This window comes from Tenebrio molitor, chromosome 8 (genome assembly GCF_963966145.1).
Source record: "Tenebrio molitor chromosome 8, icTenMoli1.1, whole genome shotgun sequence".
In the NCBI taxonomy this organism is placed as follows: domain Eukaryota; kingdom Metazoa; phylum Arthropoda; class Insecta; order Coleoptera; family Tenebrionidae; genus Tenebrio; species Tenebrio molitor.
Genome location: NC_091053.1, coordinates 12,362,618 through 12,381,769, shown reverse-complemented (window position 1 = coordinate 12,381,769; position 19,152 = coordinate 12,362,618). Strand labels below are relative to the sequence as shown.

Here is a 19,152-nt window from a genome sequence, read left to right as displayed (position 1 = left end):
TCAACTGACAGAGCAAGACAAAGTTTTGATGCTTTCCAAATTAGAAGAAGAGTGATCCATAAGAAGGGTTGCTACACATAATGGGCTAAATAAAAGCACTGTTCTACAGGTAATAAGTAAAGAAGAGGTGGAAAACAAGAAGGAACCGCGAGTAGAAGACCGATAATAATTTTTTTAATTGCTGTCAATGTCACCTTTAACCTAATCTCAAAATTACCCGTTCATACTGCTTAAATTTTGCAAAATCGTTGTTACTTGATTTTGAAAGTTTTGAAAGCAAGTGTACATGGTGATCAAGAAGGACTGTTTAAGTTGGCAATACAATTAAGAACTTTTTTTTATTCGGCTATTTACAACACTGCAACCGGATATGTTTTGTGGGTTTATTTGACAGATATCTGACGTAGCATGAATAACGACAAAATTGTAGGTGATGAGAGTAAAAATTAACAGCAAAAAGAAATTAAAGTTGGAGTTCGGAATAATAATCTAAAAATTAACTAAAGGAAATTCTCCGAAGTGCTCCCCACTTTGCTCTAAACATTAATTGTACCATTTAAAAATAAAATTCAGTATGATCAACTTAAACAGTCCTTCTTGATCACCCCGTATTATATATTGAAAATGGATGGAATTTAGCTGGATCAGCAGTTAGCAATATTCACATTCAAAGTTTTTAGTAACTTTTGTGCTGATAGCAACAAAAAGTTGGTGATAATGCATTTTTGCCACCGATGCTGCTCTCTATGATTTTCTCCTGTAAGTAAATTTGGTTCCAAGGTTATCCTTTAGAGTTTCCACCCCCTGGTCGCCTGGTCATTGGTCATTATTAGGTGTTCTGTGGTCATTGGTTGGTGGGCACGTTTTCGTAAAGAAGTGTATGACTGTATGCTGCAATTGCTGTACCTATCTTTGCATTTGCAGTAACACGTGATTTCAACCACGCGGTTATAAACGCGCTTAATCTGTGACTAGATTCTATGCAACGATCTAAGGTAATGTACCTATATATTTTTAACAAACAACATTAACAATTCTAATGGACTTTCAATTTAAAGATTCGTTGCACTACAGTGAAAATCATGAACATCAGCCGCGAAGCTTTTGAATTCTACCATTCCTTCGATGTGGAAACAGTCAGCAATAAAAAAAATATATCCCAGGTAAGCCATAAATTGTGCCGGTAATGTTGCAGTTTAAGATCCCAGAGTGCATTTCAACGCGAGGATCGCGAGGTACACATCTATAAACTTAAACAGAAATCTGTTTCGGTCTACGGTGGCGTGGGTTATCTATACAGTAGCGGCGTTAGTTTATAGCGACGTCCGCGCCGATAATAATATTAATAAACTAGGAAAAAATGAATAGGGAATTTTTCAATTTTTGATTTTTTTGTTAATACAGTTTAAAATGTATAATGAAATGTGTTAGAAATAAATAAATATACACATTAAATGTAATGTTTCAAGTACCTGTAACATTTTAAATTTATCTAGTGTTTAAGAATACGTGGAAGGATTGGGGCCATTATTTTGCTTTCTAAGAAAAATTGTGGAATTCCCTATTCATTTTTGCCTAGTTTATTACGATCAGCGGAATCAGCGCAGACGACGGTTTATAGCGTAGAGGGATATGGAGGGAGCACTGCCTATGCTGGCAATGTAAAGAAAGCGGCAGGTCGCGAGACCTGTGCGGGGACCTTTTATGACGCCTTTTAAAATGACCGCCAGTACTTCGTGAAATTTCGTGACGAGGGTCGTTGGGCATCAGATGCTTCATAGGCGTCGGTGTTCCGTCATTTTACTGGGATTTGGTTTTTTACTCGTGAACCGGTTGGTGAATTGTCTTTGTATTTTTTCAGTTGTATAACTCTGATCTGTTTTTATTTTGAACTAAATATTTACGGTCGTCTTCCTACAATTCCTACAAAAATCGTCTTCCTACAATTCCTACAAAAATCGTCCCCAGAAAAAAAGTTAAAGGGACGCCACTGGAAAGATGAAATATCTGCCTTAACTTCGGTTTCGCTCGGCTCATCTGGACAAGAATAGTAAACAGTAACAGTAGTGGAACTATGTAACTCGGAAGAAAGAAAGGAAAGAAAGAAACAAGAAAGAGAGGAAATTTCCTAGTGCGACTATGTAGCGATGTTTCTGTGACGCGTCGGAAACGTTCGGATCTGGAAAGAAGCTGAAAACGTTCGGTTTCGTGGATATTTTTAGAGGAATATTATTTTATTCATGGTGACTTTTCGCCTGACGCCCCTGTCAAGCGTAATTTCGAATTTCGTGGTTTGTTTTAAGGTTGAGTTTATATAACACTGTGGATTGAATACGATATAAATATGAATCCGATTTGATTTTTAAAATTGTTCTGATATGAAGAGTGTCTAAAAAACATTACTACACTTGAAAATAATTGATATCACATTGCTAAAAGCGTCTGAAACCGTACACATACACAGGCTACTATTATGACTTTATTTAGAATAAAATGCAAAAAAAGGAAAGATAGGAAATTTCTTTCTATCCCAGTTACATAGTTCCACTACAGGATTGCTGGATCGGCTGAATCTGTCTGCGCAACCTGTCGTTAGCTGTGACGTAGGCTGCAGTCCTCACTTGACGCGTTTCCCATTGAAAAGCATGGATGGGAGAATTAATCTGCTGTGTTTAAATTAAATCGATTTGAAAAAATGTCATTTTTGTTGAATATTTTATTATAAAATTATGTACAGGGTTATTTTAAATGATTGTAGTCGAAGTAGACCATGCCCATGTTATTACATTTTTGCCGCTTGCATGTGAACTGTCAGTTTTGTCGCTGTCACTCATTTTTTAGGTGAAAAGTGCGGTGATGAGATTTTTCTTTATTTTTGTAAAATTAACAATTGAATCCAGAAAGATTGAGTTGTTTTGCAATCAATTTTAAAAATATTGAGTTTTGCACCCAATTTAATTGCCGTGTGGGAATGGTGTGTACTCACTTATTCACATCATTTTGATGTTTTTTTATGTGGAGCGGCAACCATAAATTTTATGTTCAGTTTTCACGTCTACTTCGACTACAATCATTTAGAATAACCCTGTATAATATTTACGTATACAAAAATACAGGGTCTCCCAGAACTGGCGGACCAAAATAACACGGTGAAATCATTATCTTCTGGCAATAATAGGAAAAATATTTAAAAAAATCCATCCTCATTGGATTTTAAAATAAGAACGTTTTTAATTGACCAGTCGCGTGTAGATATAAAATTACCTTAAAAAATTATATTGGTAACTATCGAAACTAATTTGATTGTTGCAAAGACATTATAATTGAATATTATGTCATAATAAATTATTTCTGACAATTCTGACAAGTCATTAAAAACGCGTAACGTTTACCGCTTCAGAATATTTTGATATGCTTGTCTTATATGGACAGTGTGATGAGAGTGCCACAGTTGCTCCTCAGGAGTACGCAGTTCGTTTTCCCAATAGGTAACATCCTAGCAGAAATACTATAACCTGAAAAATACTATAACCTAAAAACGTCCGTCATTGCACAAACAATGCGGATACCCAACAATGCCTATGCATCATTTGAAATGTATCCATAGTTACAAATAAAGCAGGAAAACTAATTAATAGGTAACTTAACATCAACAACAGCATTGGTCAGTTTAAATTGCTTCTTTCCTAATCACTATTTAAGATAGATTTTTTTGAACATTTTTCCTATTATTCCCAGAAGATGATGAATTCACCGTATTATTTTGGTCCGCCAGTTCTGGGAGACCTGTATAAAAAAGTTGCGGACTAGAAAGAAATAGGTAGGTATAGAAAATTTTATTCTTCACTATGTTTAATTAATAATTTTATGTAATTTTCTAATTTTTTTTCTTCTACCGATGTCGTCCTGTGGAATTTTTTTTTCATGCCCCTTGTAAATTTGGATTTTAAATTTCTGAAATTCATCGTAATTACATATTAAGCTTCGCTTGCAAAAATCTTTAATTAATTGGAATGGTAAAGTCGTTTCTGTTTTGAAGATTTTTTTTTTGCTCAATTTTGTATATCGGGTGTGTCAAAAAGGTTGGATAAACTTTTATCCACGAGCTTCATGTAGAACTCGGAAAAAATATTTAAAAAATTTTGTCAAAAAATAACATGACATTTAATTTTTATGGTACAATTTTTTTTTATTGTTTTTAGTCCTCTACGTTGTCCCACAACCTCGTAGGTAAAATTTCAACACATTTTAAAAATACACCTTGTATATCATATTTTATAAAATGTACACCAATGCGGTTTCCTTGTTTTAAAGCATATTTCCAAGATATCTAGAAAGATATCTTGCATATTTCCTAGAGGTTACTTTGCATTGGGGTACATTGTGTAAAATATGATATACAAGGTGTATTTTTAAAATGTGCCAAAATTTTACGTACGAGGTTGTGGGACAACGTAGAAGATTCAAAAAACCTAAATTTCATTTTATTTTTTTTACAAAATTGTTTAAATATTTTTTCGGAGTTCTACACGAAGCCAGTAGCTCGTGGTTAAAAGTTTATCCGACCTTTTTGACACACCGGATATATACGTCCTATCCTTTTCGAAATTATTCACCATGGTAAGATTTAAGATTGTCCACCCTTTTCTTGTGTACAAGTTCCATTTTTTTGAAAACTGTTCCGATGGTTTTTGTGTTCCTCAACATTTTCTTTAAAATCAGAGCGCTCTTTAGATGCATTTAAAGATACTGGTGAATGATGAGAATGATGAGCTGCTTTGCAACTCATTTACATCATCATGAATTTACTCTGTTGTAATCGTAATTTCCTTCTACAACGAACAATCCACTCTTTTCTAATAATTTGTGAAACAAAGTGTCTAGCTTTAGGAAAACGATGAAATGAAAATTTTTCGGCAATCTCTCTTTGCTTAATATAAGTGTTATTAGTATTAGATACATCCATACACCGCAGATATTGTGCTACGCATGTTTTGCACAATTAAAATATTACCTCTAAAGTTAAAATAATAAACTTCTACTAAGTAGAAAATAAAATGTCCTTTTTCATAGAAAACCAAAAAATTAGCGTCTAAACACACAAGCTTTTAAGTCACTAACGAAACTCAAATAAACTGTTTTCATACAGGCTGATTCCTAAAAATATATTTTTATTTATTTCTATTCTAGTGGAGTAGAGAATTTTTTTTCTGCTTTCAATGATGTCTAACACGTTGGCTTTTGTGCAATAAAAATTAAAAAAGATAAATAAAAAATGCATTCTTACGATGCTTTATAAATGAAGGTGAAAAAAAATTAAACTCGCCGTGGAAAACAATGAAAATGTCAAAGGGATAAATGTCATTTCGTTATTCTTCGAACGAAGAATGAACATTTGTATAAGTAAACTGTTCAGGATAAATAAAAATGTCCAAGAGAAACATAACTAACAAATTTCATAAATTGAAAATGCACTCGCACAAATGTTAGCAAACAGGTCGAGGACTGCAGTGACGTCACAAGCGATCGAGACGTTGGCGAACGCATGTCTTATGGCATCTAGCAGTCCTGTTAGGTATAGTATTTTTAAATTCGTAAGGAATTTTGGCTTAAGTCGTAAATAAACCGAACAAAGACCCTACTTAAAGAAATTTATTGTGATATTGTACCTGTCAATCACTAGGCGGTCTCGGAGGAAAAAATTACCTGGGGTAGTACTCAAAATATTTGTCGGAGACCGTCTAGTGATTGACAGGCACAATATGACAATAAATTTCTTTAACTAGGGTCTTTGTACGGTTTATTTAGGGCTTAAGTCGGAATTCCTTAGGAAGTTACAAGCACTATATACTGTTCTTGCATCTGGAGACCTTTTATTAGGTCTACAGAAAAGCGCGGTCGTAACCACTTTTTTGAAGAGTGCTCCCTCCATATCCCTCTACGGTTTATAGGTAATTTCTAGGGAATTTTCTAATTTCATTTCAACTGCTGATTTGTCGCCATTTTGTCGCAAATCACTGCCAGGTTGTTGTTCTTCACCGTGTTCAAGCGTTTCGTTCTTTAATCCTTCGAGTGTTATGTCTACTAATATTAATCTTATAACTAATCACGATTTTAGTTAAAAACAATTTTATAATCAAGGGTTCTGTTGAGAATCTGCTAATATTGGTGGATGGGAAGGTGGCTGGAAGTCTTAATTTTTTTGTTGATGGAACACAGTTTTTTTTTATGTCTTTATTTTAATCACTACTCCATTTACACTACTCTCGTGTCCCTAGGATTTAGGGATATTCGTTACTAGGTCGCCATAAATTTGGTTAGGTTGGAGGTTATGTGGTTTCTGGTGACAAACAAAAGATATCCCAAAAATGTAAGCCAGCAAATTAATTGTAACAGTTGCAAATTACTAATTTCTCGCTAAGTGATAGATGATTTTTCGTTTCACAATCAATTTTGGTTACTGGCGGCATATTTATTTGGATTTAATCTCTCAATTCAAAGTAACCAACCTTCGGCATTCAAAATAACTTTTGAAAATTCTGGTTACGCACAACATGAAAAACGTTATTTCCCTAAAAGTTCGAATTCTAGGGAGTAATTTATTTTTGACACGAGAGTATTTACACGCACTCTAATTTGCTGCATGATGATTTTCTTTTAACTACTGATGATGATGGTGATTGACTATGATTACTGCCTTGTATGATGATTTTCTGATGATTTTTTTCTTCTTCGATCGGTTTGTAGGTCGATAATGATAATGGTACCTATCTGTTTTACCGACGCCGTCTCATGAGCCCGCGCCATTTGAAATTAGCGGGAATTTCAAACAGGTTCTGAATACGACCCAGTTTTTCCTATTTTTTACACATGTTACACCCATTTGCACCGCTTATAGTTAAATCAGTTGTTAGTTAACTCTTACTTAACTTTAACCAGTAGTTAAAATTGAAAAACTTTGCACCGAACGTCAGACTGGCAATAGTTAACTAACCATGACCTAACGAAAGTTGGTAAGCCTGATGGTTAAAATACGGTAGGCGTTTCTAGTGTCGCGTAGGGAAAAGCACCCCCACCCCTAGTAGAATCGCCGCTGGCCGGTCCAAGACCGACCTGCGGCACTTGTTTTGTCTTCCTCCAGCACCGTTCGTCGAGACAACAACGATATTTTTGTGACCATATCCAAAGCAACACGTGTCAATACGAGGTAAGTTCAAATCTAATAATTTTATATAAAATATATTTTTTTTTAATACTTATTGTTAATATGAGGTACTAAACTATTTATAATAAATCGCTTAGATGGAACCAAATGCGAAAAGAGTTCGCTCAGCTAATTTTTCTAATGAAGAAAAGTTGCAATGTCTTCATTTGATAAAAAAATATAAAGAAGTCATTGAATCTAAAAAAACTGGGGCGATCAATTGGTCTGAAAAAGAGGCAGCGTGGAAAAAAATCGAGGAAGAATTTAACAGTCAAAGTACAGTCTTTAGAAGTGTAGAATCTCTAAAGAGATTTTACAACAACAAAAAAAAAGAAACCAGAAAAACTGCAGCTGAAGAAAAACGTAGCTTCCGTACCACAGGTGGTGGTAAAGCTGTTGTAAAATCAACGGATCCAGTCTTTGACTTAACGTTGGAAATAATGAACAAAAGAACTGTATATGGATTGTCCAATCATTTTGATTCAGACTCATTGCAAAACATGGTAATTAATTATACAAAACATTTAATTCTTTATAAAACTGCTGTTATGTGATTTTTAGTCACGAGATGAAACTTTCGAACACAATACAGGTACTTGTGGAAACGTCAAAGTAAGCACATACTTAACTATTACTTGGTATCCATTTTTTCGACATTTTATTATGAATTATTTACTTCAGAAATTGAATACTGTTACCACCCTACTGCAGCCCCTTATGTCATCAAGTCCTGAAGCTGAACAGCCTGTTATTCTCGAACCAGAAGAATTAGTGGTAATCATTTGTTTGATTGTAATATTCATAAAATAAAATTCATTTTACAGCTGGATGAACCTCAACAAGGAACTTCTGTTAGCCACAGTACTCAACCAGGAACTTCTGCTAGCCACAGTACTCAACGAGGAACTTCTACTAGCCACACAACTGAACCCATTGACTGGAGTACTTACACACCAGCAAAGCTTATGAGTTCAAAACTCAATTCAAAACTGTGTGGGTCAAGTAAAAATATGAGCCTGCAGCAAACTCTGCAACTGAGAGCGTTGCCTTAAAATTCGAGAAAGTAGGAACTCTGAAAGAAGAAATTGCTCAATACCAATTGGCCTATGTAAAGGCCCAGTTGAATGAGATAGAAGTGGCGAAGAAGAGAGAGGCAGAAATATTTGAACTAAAAAAAAAGCGTTGATGTTAGACATCGAAATTAAAGAAGAGCAATTGAATGCATTGCGACATTTTAATTAATTTACTTGTTTGTTATTTTTCAATAAAAAAAGTACAAAAACCTACCGCTAAACAAGTTATTTTATTTATGTAAAAATTCGAACAGTAAAAACAATAAATTATATACATCTAAATTTTATACCCTTCGTTGGAAATAATCATTAATTAAAATTCTTCGTTGTACACTTCCCGCAACTTCTCTTACATCATCATTGTTGATGCTAAAATTTTGTGTATGTTAAGACGGTCTAGATTAGTTCTGACTTTTTATTTGTCAGTGAGTCAGTGTCGAACAACTGTTTCATTTTTCTAATACAATGTGACAATCTCCCTGACAGTTAATAACCTATTTACAAATATATATGCAGATATGCAGGGGGCACTGTTCAAAAAAGTGGCTACGACCGCGCTTTTCTGTAGACCTAATAAAAGGTCTCTGGATGAGCCGAGCGAAACCGAAGTTAACGCAGATGTTTCATCTTTCCAGTGGCGTCCTTTTAACTTTTTTTCTGGGGAAAATTTTTGTAGGAAGACGACCGTAAATATTGAGTTCAAAATAAAAACAGATCTGAGTTATACAACTGAAAAAATACAAAGACAATTCACCAACCGGTTCACGTGTAAAAAACTAAATCTCAGTAAAATGACGGAACATCGACGCCTATAAAGCATCTGATGTCCAACGACCCTCGTCACGAAATTTCACGAAGTACTGGCGGTCATTTTAAAAGGCGTCATAAAAGGTCTCCGCACAGGTCTCGCGACATGCCGCTGCCTTTACATTGCCGGCATAGGCAGTGCTCCCACCGTATCCCTCTACGGTCAAAATCCACATTTACAAAGCACAAAATACTCGAAAACTTGATTGCTTGATTTTTGCAGTGTACGCGATTTTTCTTCACAGCAGTGTACAAGCTCCCTAATAGCTATTTATGTAATAAGTACATAATATAGGTCTTTGTGGACCAGCCCTATAGTTTATGGCAGAGCGAGCTTGCGAGCGAGGCTAATAAATAGGGCAAGTTCACAAAGCCTAATTATGTACGAATTACATACAAAGCTTTATGTTCGATTGTGAGGTTAAGTTTCTTTTAGATACAAAATTAATAGATTCTAAAAATTACGATAATTTCGAAGTGTTCTGTTTTTGTTTCTGTGGTTACGAAGTTATTTATTACTATTTATTTGAAAACGAACAGTGTTTGTGTTTGAAATACGAACTGAAATCGTCTTTATTTCTAGTTGTAATAATGAGCAAAGTAAGTGAAATTGCGGCAAAAGCTAAAGAATCTTGACTGCAAAGTTTTCTATTAATTCTATTCATTCCTGATTTAAATAAAATTAGGCAAATTTTGACATTTATTTTGAAGTAATACCCAAAATTGACAAGCGGCCGTTTTACTATCTTTATGGACTAGTCCATAAACAAATAGTTTGTGGACACTAAACGATATCATAAATCATGAATTATAATACAATCGAACATAAAAAGCTTTTTGACAATATTATTTCCCTATTGAGATTTAAAGTCAGCTGATTTTTGACGCCAAGTGTGATCAATGGTGGACAACACGCGTTACACTTACCTACTTTTGTGTTATATATAACAAATTATGTACCTAAGTATGTCAACTGCCTGTAATTATTTCAATGCTACCCCAAGTAGCAAATGCTACGTTTCGGGGGAAGCTGTTTTACGGGCTGAACATTTATTGTTGTGCGGTATACCTAACCTCGAAACTACTCTAAACTATCAAACAAGTGGACAGTGAGGGCATATTGCGTCCAAACCAGTGGAATAAAATCATCTACAAAATGTTTCGAACAAACACGCATGTGCTTCTTTCCTATTTTGCATTTAATTTCCTATATTTTCTTCCTGTCAGGTGTTGACTGTATCCCAACCAAACTCATTAAAATATTCGGTCATTAATGAATTGTTAATTCCCGATTATTTTTATACAGTGAATTTGTTGCAACTCGGGACACAACAATACTACTCATTTTACTGTCACTTGTAAATGAATTTAGCGAAAAAACTTAATTTTTCAGTACTCATCAATGAATTAGTCGGAGTTAATCACACTTGCACGTCAAGTGACGTCAATACGAATAATCTCCGTCAGAGGGCGTATTGCTTAGCATTAAATCTCAATTACTTCTGTCATGATTTTTATGTCATACAATTCGACTTTTAATCTCGGCTGCGAAAATCTGATATTTTTTGTGTTGTGAAAGTAAGAACAAAAATAAAACTCGACTACGCTAATGGACTGGATTTTGGGTCCCCCTTCCCTTACATCTTGCCCAACTCGATAGCCACGCCTATGTACAGTCGATGGACAAATAAAACTGGGACAAAAATGACATAAATCAAAATTTACAAACTTGCATCGTTTAATATAAATATATTAACAATTCAATGGTCTGATTCACATAGATTAAATTTTAAGTGTCCCAGTTTTTTTTGTCCACCGACCGTACCTCTCGTTGAAATGCATTCTACTACTGCGTAACGCTATTGCGCACGGAGAGCACTCCGTGTTCCGTACAATACTTACTATCCGTTTATTAAACTCCCGTCCTGTTAGTGCCAAATTTTTGACTTTTTTTTAGAGTGTACAATTGCGGTCACGGAATTTTGGCCGTCACTTTCATGTCACTTCAAAAAAAAAAATGGATGTAGTCCATGCTTTATTGTCATTATGACTTTTGGAATTGACATCCAAAAATTTGTCAATGTCATACTTCATGCAAATAGTTGCGAACATGCTACCAATACCCTATTTCAATAAAGTGCAGATAATGTCCCTGTTCCAAGATTGCACGAAATGAGGAAGCACGCTTTCTTGTAAGTCAGTCAGCATCAAAATGACATATCTTGTAATAGCAGAAAATGAGGTTACGAATACTTAAGGGCCGCTTTACACCTCAACTCAATGGAATGACGAGTGACGGCCAAAATTCCGTGGCCGTAATTGTACCTATGGTGATATACCTTTTCAGTTGCCTGTACACAAAATCTAGTTATAAAAACGGGGCGCACTCGAATTCCCGTCTGGTTTATTTCTTGTCATAAAGTAATGCAAGAATTCCCGTCAGGTAATTATCAACTGATATAATCCATAACTCGAGTTCCCGTCAAGGGTAAAAGAGCGCTTCAATCCCTTACTTATCTACCCCTCTAGCTGTTGTCAGGTACCATTGTTGTTTACCATTACGTGGACCAAAAAAAAAATGTTTAAAATTTTAAAAAGTTACAAATACCGTGTGATCAACAATTATATACTTAGATAAGGGGCGGCTGTGACTTTGACAGTGTCAGATTTTTCGTATCTTTGCTAAGTCAGTTAATAAACGTCAAACAACTGTCACTATTAATCGAATTTTAACGCAAAAATGGTTTTTATTTCAGAACATAGAAGATTCATCATTGAATCTTACTTTCGTAACAGTGCTTTCAATAACCAAGGTTTTTTTCTGACGGGAATTCGAGTCTAGAATTTCGGGTGCATTTTTACCTTGACGGGAATTCGTGTGCAGGATTAAAGGGCCTATGTCGAAGCCCAGGTATAAAATATTATGCTGACGGGAACTCGTGTGCACCGTAAAAACGTCAATGAGAAAAGTTTGGTTATGTTAATGGAGTTAATTCTCTTCTTTCCAAACAATAATGAACAATACCCTGCTTCTCTCTGACTGTTACATTTCATATCTTCTTCTTGTTCAGCCATTTCGTGTAAGTAATACTTTGACTAAAAAAAGCGAATTTATTAAACTTAACTTCAAATTTGAAATTTCAAATTTTTGTGCCAACGTTAAAGTAAAATTACTACTCTCAGAACGGCAGTGCGGTAACTTGCAAACACTTTGACAGTGTGGGAGTTTAGTAAATGGATAGTATCTATTGGGTGATTCAAAATGATTGTGGCCAAGTATGGCAACTATGTACGAAAATGTATGTGGCAACTGTGTGGGGAGGGTAGAGTTGACATTTCCTTGACAGTTCATAGTCGCGCAATTTTGTAAGTTGTCAAATCAATGTGTAATGGAATTGAAAAAATCAAATGCACGCTTATGAAATGTCATAAAAATGTCAACTCTACCCCATTCACACAGTTGCCACATAAATTTTCGTACATAGTTGCCATACTCGGCCACAATCATTTTGAATCACCCAATATTTCTGTATACGTACTTACACCGTTGCCAGATTTATTAAAGATTCAACACTACACTGTTCAGATTCAACACTACACTATTCGTAGTAGAAAAGTATGGTGGGTTGCATGATAACAGAATTTTATCTATTTTGCTCATGTTGTGTCTTCCAGTCTAATTTGTTTTTTGCAAAAACTACAACAGTCGCCCCGTAGATAAGTTTCACCTGAATCAAATGCACTTTTTAGCTCGTCTAAAAAATGAAAAATTGAGCAAAAAAAGCGTCAGTTAGGGGAAAACATGTTAATTTTTTTTTAAGAATTAAGCGATTTTTTAAGAAACTGGGCTAGTGACCTTATTACAAACAAGACAACAAACAAATCAACAAATTGCACCAAAACGTACAAGATCGAGAAAAGCCTGTTCAATCTTTAATAAATCTGGCAACGGTGTAAGTACATCAACAGAAGTAAGTATTGTGCGGGGCACGGAGTGCGCACTATTAGGACCTTAAACTGCCATTGTGCCTACAGTGTCAGTTCTTTTTTCCAAAATTTTCGATTTTCCAGAGGCAGAAAAAGTACTTGTTAATAGCTTCAGTAGTACAAAACAAAATAGCGATTCTCAGGAAACATCTAAATTCGGTGAAATGGTACAAAACCGTATTCAGGAGAGGAAGTAATTTATTGCAAATCGCCATAATCTGCGGAAGGTAAATTAATTTTTCACAAGTGTAAACATTTCGAATTAGTCTGGTACAATTTTAGAAGAGAAATATTTGACTACCTCTTGACCATTCCGAATTTCCCCCTGGATCTGGGAATACAAAAAGCTTTGGACAGAGCACCGTCAAACAGTTCGGACGAACTCCACGAGTACTTTATTTTAGAGCTTATTAAGAAAGGTGCCGACATAAATAATTCGCGCTTCGATGAAGACACCGTTTTGCATTTCGTCATTGAGAATTCTTTCCTCAAACTTGCCAAATACTTAATGGAAAAGGGATTCGATGTGAACAAACCGGACAAATCCGGACAGACCCCGCTCTGGTTGGCTCTGGAGATGGAAACCCTTACTGCAATAAATAGGACCGAGTTGGTTACAGCATTGTTATGTTATGGCGCAGACCCTGAAATCCGCTGTGAGAAACAGACTTATAGCGCTTTTGAGTTCTCGGTGATATCAAATTGCGAATATGAACTACAAGAAGCTCTGTTCCGTTACTCTTTTGACGAATTCAGTCCGCCTCAACTCAATATGGAAGTGATTGTGATGCTTGCCACATGGCAGTCGCCTATTTTTGAAGAAGTTGTTGAATCTGTCGAAGAGATAATAACAGCTGAAACGCCAAACAAATATTTTTATATGTTTTTCAACATCGGAACAGTGTACATGAAGGCGCTGGTAGAAAAACGTCCAGATATCCTCCGCGAAATTATCGCAGCAATCGAATATAAAATATATGCTGATGCATTTTACTATTTTGTAAAGATAATTTCGATAGAAAATCTCAACGTGATGATGGAGAGCACTTTGAGAGACGACATCATTACTTGCATTCATTCTGTTAAGTTTACCTCTAGGGTCTACGCCGTGGACCCAGCCAACGAAGTAAACCACTCAACTTTAATTCAGTTCATGTGTTACTTGCTCTCCTACGGTTTCCTAATTGATGTGCACGATTTGCAAATGGTTTATCAAAAATTCGGCTTTTGTGAATTGTTTAGAATCATGTTGCACATGGATCGACAAAAATACTACTTCAATCTGAGATGGAAAAAAGTGATGCCATCTATGTATTACAACATGAGACTAAACCTACCTAGGTTCCTCAAACGTTACTCCCGCTTCTCAGACTCAAACAATATACACCATCTCTTAAATTACTTTGCTCATCCGGAGTTGAAAAAAATTTGCTCTTCTCTTCACAGTCCAAGGGTGGACGAGAAAATCAAAAGTATACCAAACGTTCCTCTTCTTGAGGAGCTGGCCAGAAATGTTCTGCGAAAACATATAGTGAAGAAACTTAAAATGAAAACTTCCAGACAATTTTATACTTACATTGACCACTTGCCGGTTCCGATACATATTAAGAAAATAATATCATTGCAAACAGGGTTGTACTAGTATTTTTATGTTTTGTTTTCAATAAAATCTCAAATCTTTTTTGTGTATTTTTGAAATATTTGCCGCACGCCGCTGGCACTGTGTAGTAACATTGTACAGGGTGTGGCCCAAAATGGGTCAATGACTGCTCCGGGCTCTCAGGGGGTTTTTCGGGGCAAAGGTGTGGGTTCGAATAAGGGCGCCAGGCAACTATTCGGGAGCTGGGATACCTTGTCCAGCTGCCGGGACAAGCGCTCTAGTCTTTTAAACGTCGGAAAACAAAAAATCAAATTCCGTTGGAATTAAATAATGTGGTTTATTCTGATGACTGACTCATTGACACAGTAAATAAATTTGCAAGATAGCACTGGTATTGTGCGCTGGTTCGCTGAATCGAAAATGGTTTTTCTGAAAGGTTTTTAAAAAATGAAAATTTCTGAATCAGTGTACATTAAAGATCTTATAAATAAATACTTATTCTGGTCTTTTTAGAAAAGCTTTCCTTTACAGGGACCTTGTAACTTATACTATACTTCTGTGTTGAATAAACTTAAACTTAATAGATCTTTGTGTCTTTCCCGACGTAATAAAAAAACAAGGTTTTGAATTGACTTTTCCGAACTGAAGAAAATGCAATATTCTAATTAATGAAATGAAAATTAAATGAAATTCAATCTAATACAATAGGTGTCAGGTAGTGACCTTGACAATGAAATTATATAAAAAAATATAAAAATGTTGAAATCGGAAAAGTCCGGAAAATCTGAACTGATAATGATGCTTATACGTGAATATAACAATATGAGAATCTATAAAATGTGAAACGTGACGATAAAATGTGAAAGCTTTATAAAATGTGGGAAACTGCAAAATGCGAGAATGTTCTAAAAAATGAGAAATTTATGAAAAGTGAGAATGCTCAAAATGTGAGAAATTCAAAAATAATGAGAAATTTCCAAAATACGAGAGGGTTCAAAAAAATTGGAAGCTTTGGAAGCGGGAAATTCGAGGCGTCTTGCTCTAATTAAGCCGCGTCGTACTAAACAATTGCCATATGAAATTTTGGCGACTTAAGTATCTGGAGACTTGGTCGTATCTTCGAAGGGTGTGTCCTACGGGTTTTTGCGGGTGCGGCGGCGTACTCCGATGAGATCGGTAATTTTCTGCTCGATAGGCGACGATAGCATCGATCTGAATTTGGCGACGTATCCGAAGATAGGCGCAACGATAATCGCAGATGCCCCAAGATGCAGTACTGGACTCAACGAGATTCGTCCTACGCTTGCGATACCAGGCGCGGCATCACAGCGTGATCTTGACGTGTCCTCACAAAATGGACCATAAGCGATAGAACGGGAACTTACAAACGAACGACCCCTTTCCGCTGAAAGGGGGTGCTTGACGGTAATTTTGAGGAAGGACTTTCCGGTACTCCCTCACGGTACGGCAATTGGTCTGGATCGAACTACCCCTAATGAACGGTATTAGTGATGAGAAATCGCTAATGGACGGTAGTTACCTCTCTCTCTAGATTACGAGGGGTCACTCGACCACGAAAAACGGAAAATTTCTCAGGCTCCTCAGTGGCTCCCGAGTCCTCGACAAATTCGTCTTCCGCTGACGATACGTTTTTTTGCGATACCCCCGCGTCTAGTGGTTGCGCGACACAAAATGACTGGTCCTTATTCTTCGCTACAATAAGGCGTCCCGATGTTGCACGGACAGCGCATCAAAATGACTATTTCCGGTGGTTCTACACGTGCGCTCTAAAATGATAGATGGACGATCATGGCGCCGGTTTGTTTACATTTGATTTCACCGACCGGGAAATTCACGGATGTTGTTGCGGTAAAGTGTCGGTGAGTCCGCGCGTATTTCACGTTAGATGGTAACAGCCATTTTCCTCAGGATCTCAAACTTTGGACACACAAGAACAAAGGAAAGAAGGTTGGGGAAAGGAAGAGAAGAAGATAACGTTCCGGCAAGTCACGGGAATGAAAGGAAAGTGGAACTAACTTTGCTGTACGGTTACCTGAGCTGTGAAGAAGAAAAGAGGAATTGAAGGAAAAAGGAAGGAGAAAGAAGAAAAAGGGGAACGATAAAAAGATAGGCCGCAGCTAGACAGCCTAGAGGCGTGAAGCCACCTCAGTTCTAAATTTTGGGGCCAACGCGTGTTGTTCCAGCCGCCCCGAATGGCTGGCACAGTGACTCTAAACAAAAGATTCAACAAAAGAAAACCGAAAGTGAAATAATAAACAAAAAAACTGAAAGCTGAAACAAACAAACAAAACTGAAAGATCTCAAAATGAACGTCCCGAAAAATGTGACGGCAGGTGAGCGCGTCGCGTAGACATGTGACGTGCTTTTTCTGCTAGCTCCAGGTGTTTGAGCAGCGATGTGATATTCCCGCGAGCAATAGTAGGATCATTTGGGCTTCCTACACCGGCCAAAAAAATTCTGGCATTTTGACATGCTACAAGGGATACGTTTCGAATCTGTCTGTTCATGCGTTTGATTTATTTACAATTGTTATCTACGAAATTAGACCGTGAAATATTTTCAAATTTTTAGTGATCTACGTATATTTGAACAAACATCTTTCTATCTTAACATCGTTTTTTAGCAAAATCGTAAAGGGCGTTTCTGCGCTATGGATTAATTTTACTTGCCATTGACAACACAATGTACAGATATCTAATTTTGAAGCCGATTCTCTGATTTTTTAAGAGCTAAAAAATATGTATTACAAAAAAATGGAAATAAGAACGTGAATACATTAGTGATGTGACATGAATATACCTTTCGTTGTCATGGAAAACGAAAAAAACCAAAATTAATTTGCAATCTGTTACTTTATCCCAACTGTATTATTCACATTCATTTAAAAGATTTAGGTTGTTGAATATTGTATTAAAGCTTTTGAAACATTTATTAGTAGTATTTTATTTGACGTTACAAGGTACTCCTGTCAGATCAATCATTAAAACGTTAACATTTAGACTTCACGTATCTCAGGTCCTCTCGGGTTGTTGATGTTGGCATGGAAACTTTAAAAAACGCGCGTTTTTGAAAGTTGCATTTATACACGCTGAGGCGTACTTTAAATAAGCAAAATAGGTTACCAATAAAAAAAATAAATAGCGAGTTCTCCTCGAAGCTATGATTAAATTAGCTTTTGGAAGGCAGAATATTTAAACATTTATTTATATAAAAAAAAAAAACAAAACGTAAAAACCTTAATGGGTCTGTCACAATAGTGTTAATGTTAGTGGTAATGTTATAATGTTAGTGGAGACGGCAATGGCGATGTTAGTAGTCCAGTGTTCGCAATAATGTTAACGGAATGTTAGTCTTACAGCTGTCAACGTGGTGTGAACTGTCACTGCGCCTGCGCGTACATGAAATTTTCGATGGTGATTGGTAGATGTTAACGAAGATGTTAAAGAACCAGACATTTTCTGGATCTCTTAACATCGTTTCTAACATTAACATCACCATCAGTCATCACCATTATTGTGAACGGTTGAACGTTTCACCAATGTTCTGAAGATTAACATTCTGGCTAACACTAACATTAACATTACCATTAACACTATTGTGACAGATACATAACGCACAAATAACTCAACAAATTAACAGAAATTGTCAAAGGAATTGTTCAAAGTGTTTTCCTTCGACTGCTAGATAATGTCCCAAGCGATCTTGAAAATTTCTTCGCGTGTTTTGTAAATGTCGCACTGTAATGGAATTACAAGCTTCAGTTATTCTTGCCCTTAATTCCTCCACAGTTTTTGGTTGACCTCTTATGCGTTTTTTTAAACTGTTGCCATAAGGAATTAATTGCATGGTAAAAATTATATCCGCTGTTAATTTATGATCCACTGCAGATTTGGTGCTAATTTTTATTTTTGTAATATGTAAATCATTAATAAGGCTACGTAATGCATACTGTTTGAACAATGACAAGCAGTTTTATTTTACTAATTTTACTCTTCAAAGTTGAAATTAATGAACGTAAATAATTTGACAAAAAATGTAGTATGCGATATGGGAACAAAAATTAGGTTTTATATTTTAATTAATTATTGTAACAAAACGCTGTCCAACGACACATTCCCCACCGCCTGCTCTGATATCGCCATCTTGGTTGCGCTCTCTTTCGTCTGGGCTTTCAAAGAGGCTACCCGTGGCAGTTTTGTAACTTAACATACCTACAAAGTATCAAGTGTTGTATTAGTTTTTCAATAAACTCCTTCAAATTGTTACACTTGTTACATTATTTATTTTAATCATAGCCCCGAAGAGATCTCGCTATTTATTTTTTAAATAAAAGTGACAAAAGTCAAAAGTGGAGACGGTCAGGTGCTGGTTCTCCTCCTCCTGCCACTTGGCAAATTCCAACGTGGTGATGCCGTTGTCCACTTTCTTATTCTTTGCTGAGTGGACTGTATGTACGGGTC

At 36.0% G+C, this 19,152-nt stretch overlaps 1 protein-coding gene and 1 long non-coding RNA gene across 3 annotated transcripts; both read left to right on the top strand.

The window, feature by feature from the left end:
- The first annotated feature begins 818 nt into the window (after positions 1-818).
- LOC138137499 (uncharacterized) lies at positions 819-14,745 on the top strand. Its single transcript, XM_069056921.1, has 4 exons — positions 819-995; positions 1,059-1,163; positions 13,156-13,298; positions 13,354-14,745. The coding sequence occupies exons 1-4, from the start codon at positions 981-983 to the stop codon at positions 14,711-14,713; spliced, it is 1,623 nt and encodes a 540-aa protein (XP_068913022.1). The 5' UTR covers positions 819-980; the 3' UTR covers positions 14,714-14,745.
- LOC138136958 (uncharacterized) lies at positions 6,841-8,641 on the top strand. Of its 2 annotated transcripts, XR_011161521.1 has the most exons (5): positions 6,841-7,207; positions 7,303-7,707; positions 7,766-7,816; positions 7,886-7,978; positions 8,029-8,641. It is a non-coding gene; the product is annotated as an uncharacterized lncRNA (long non-coding RNA). The 2 variants fall into 2 exon arrangements; XR_011161520.1 differs by having other exon boundaries at positions 6,842-7,707.
- Positions 14,746-19,152: the final 4,407 nt, after the last annotated feature.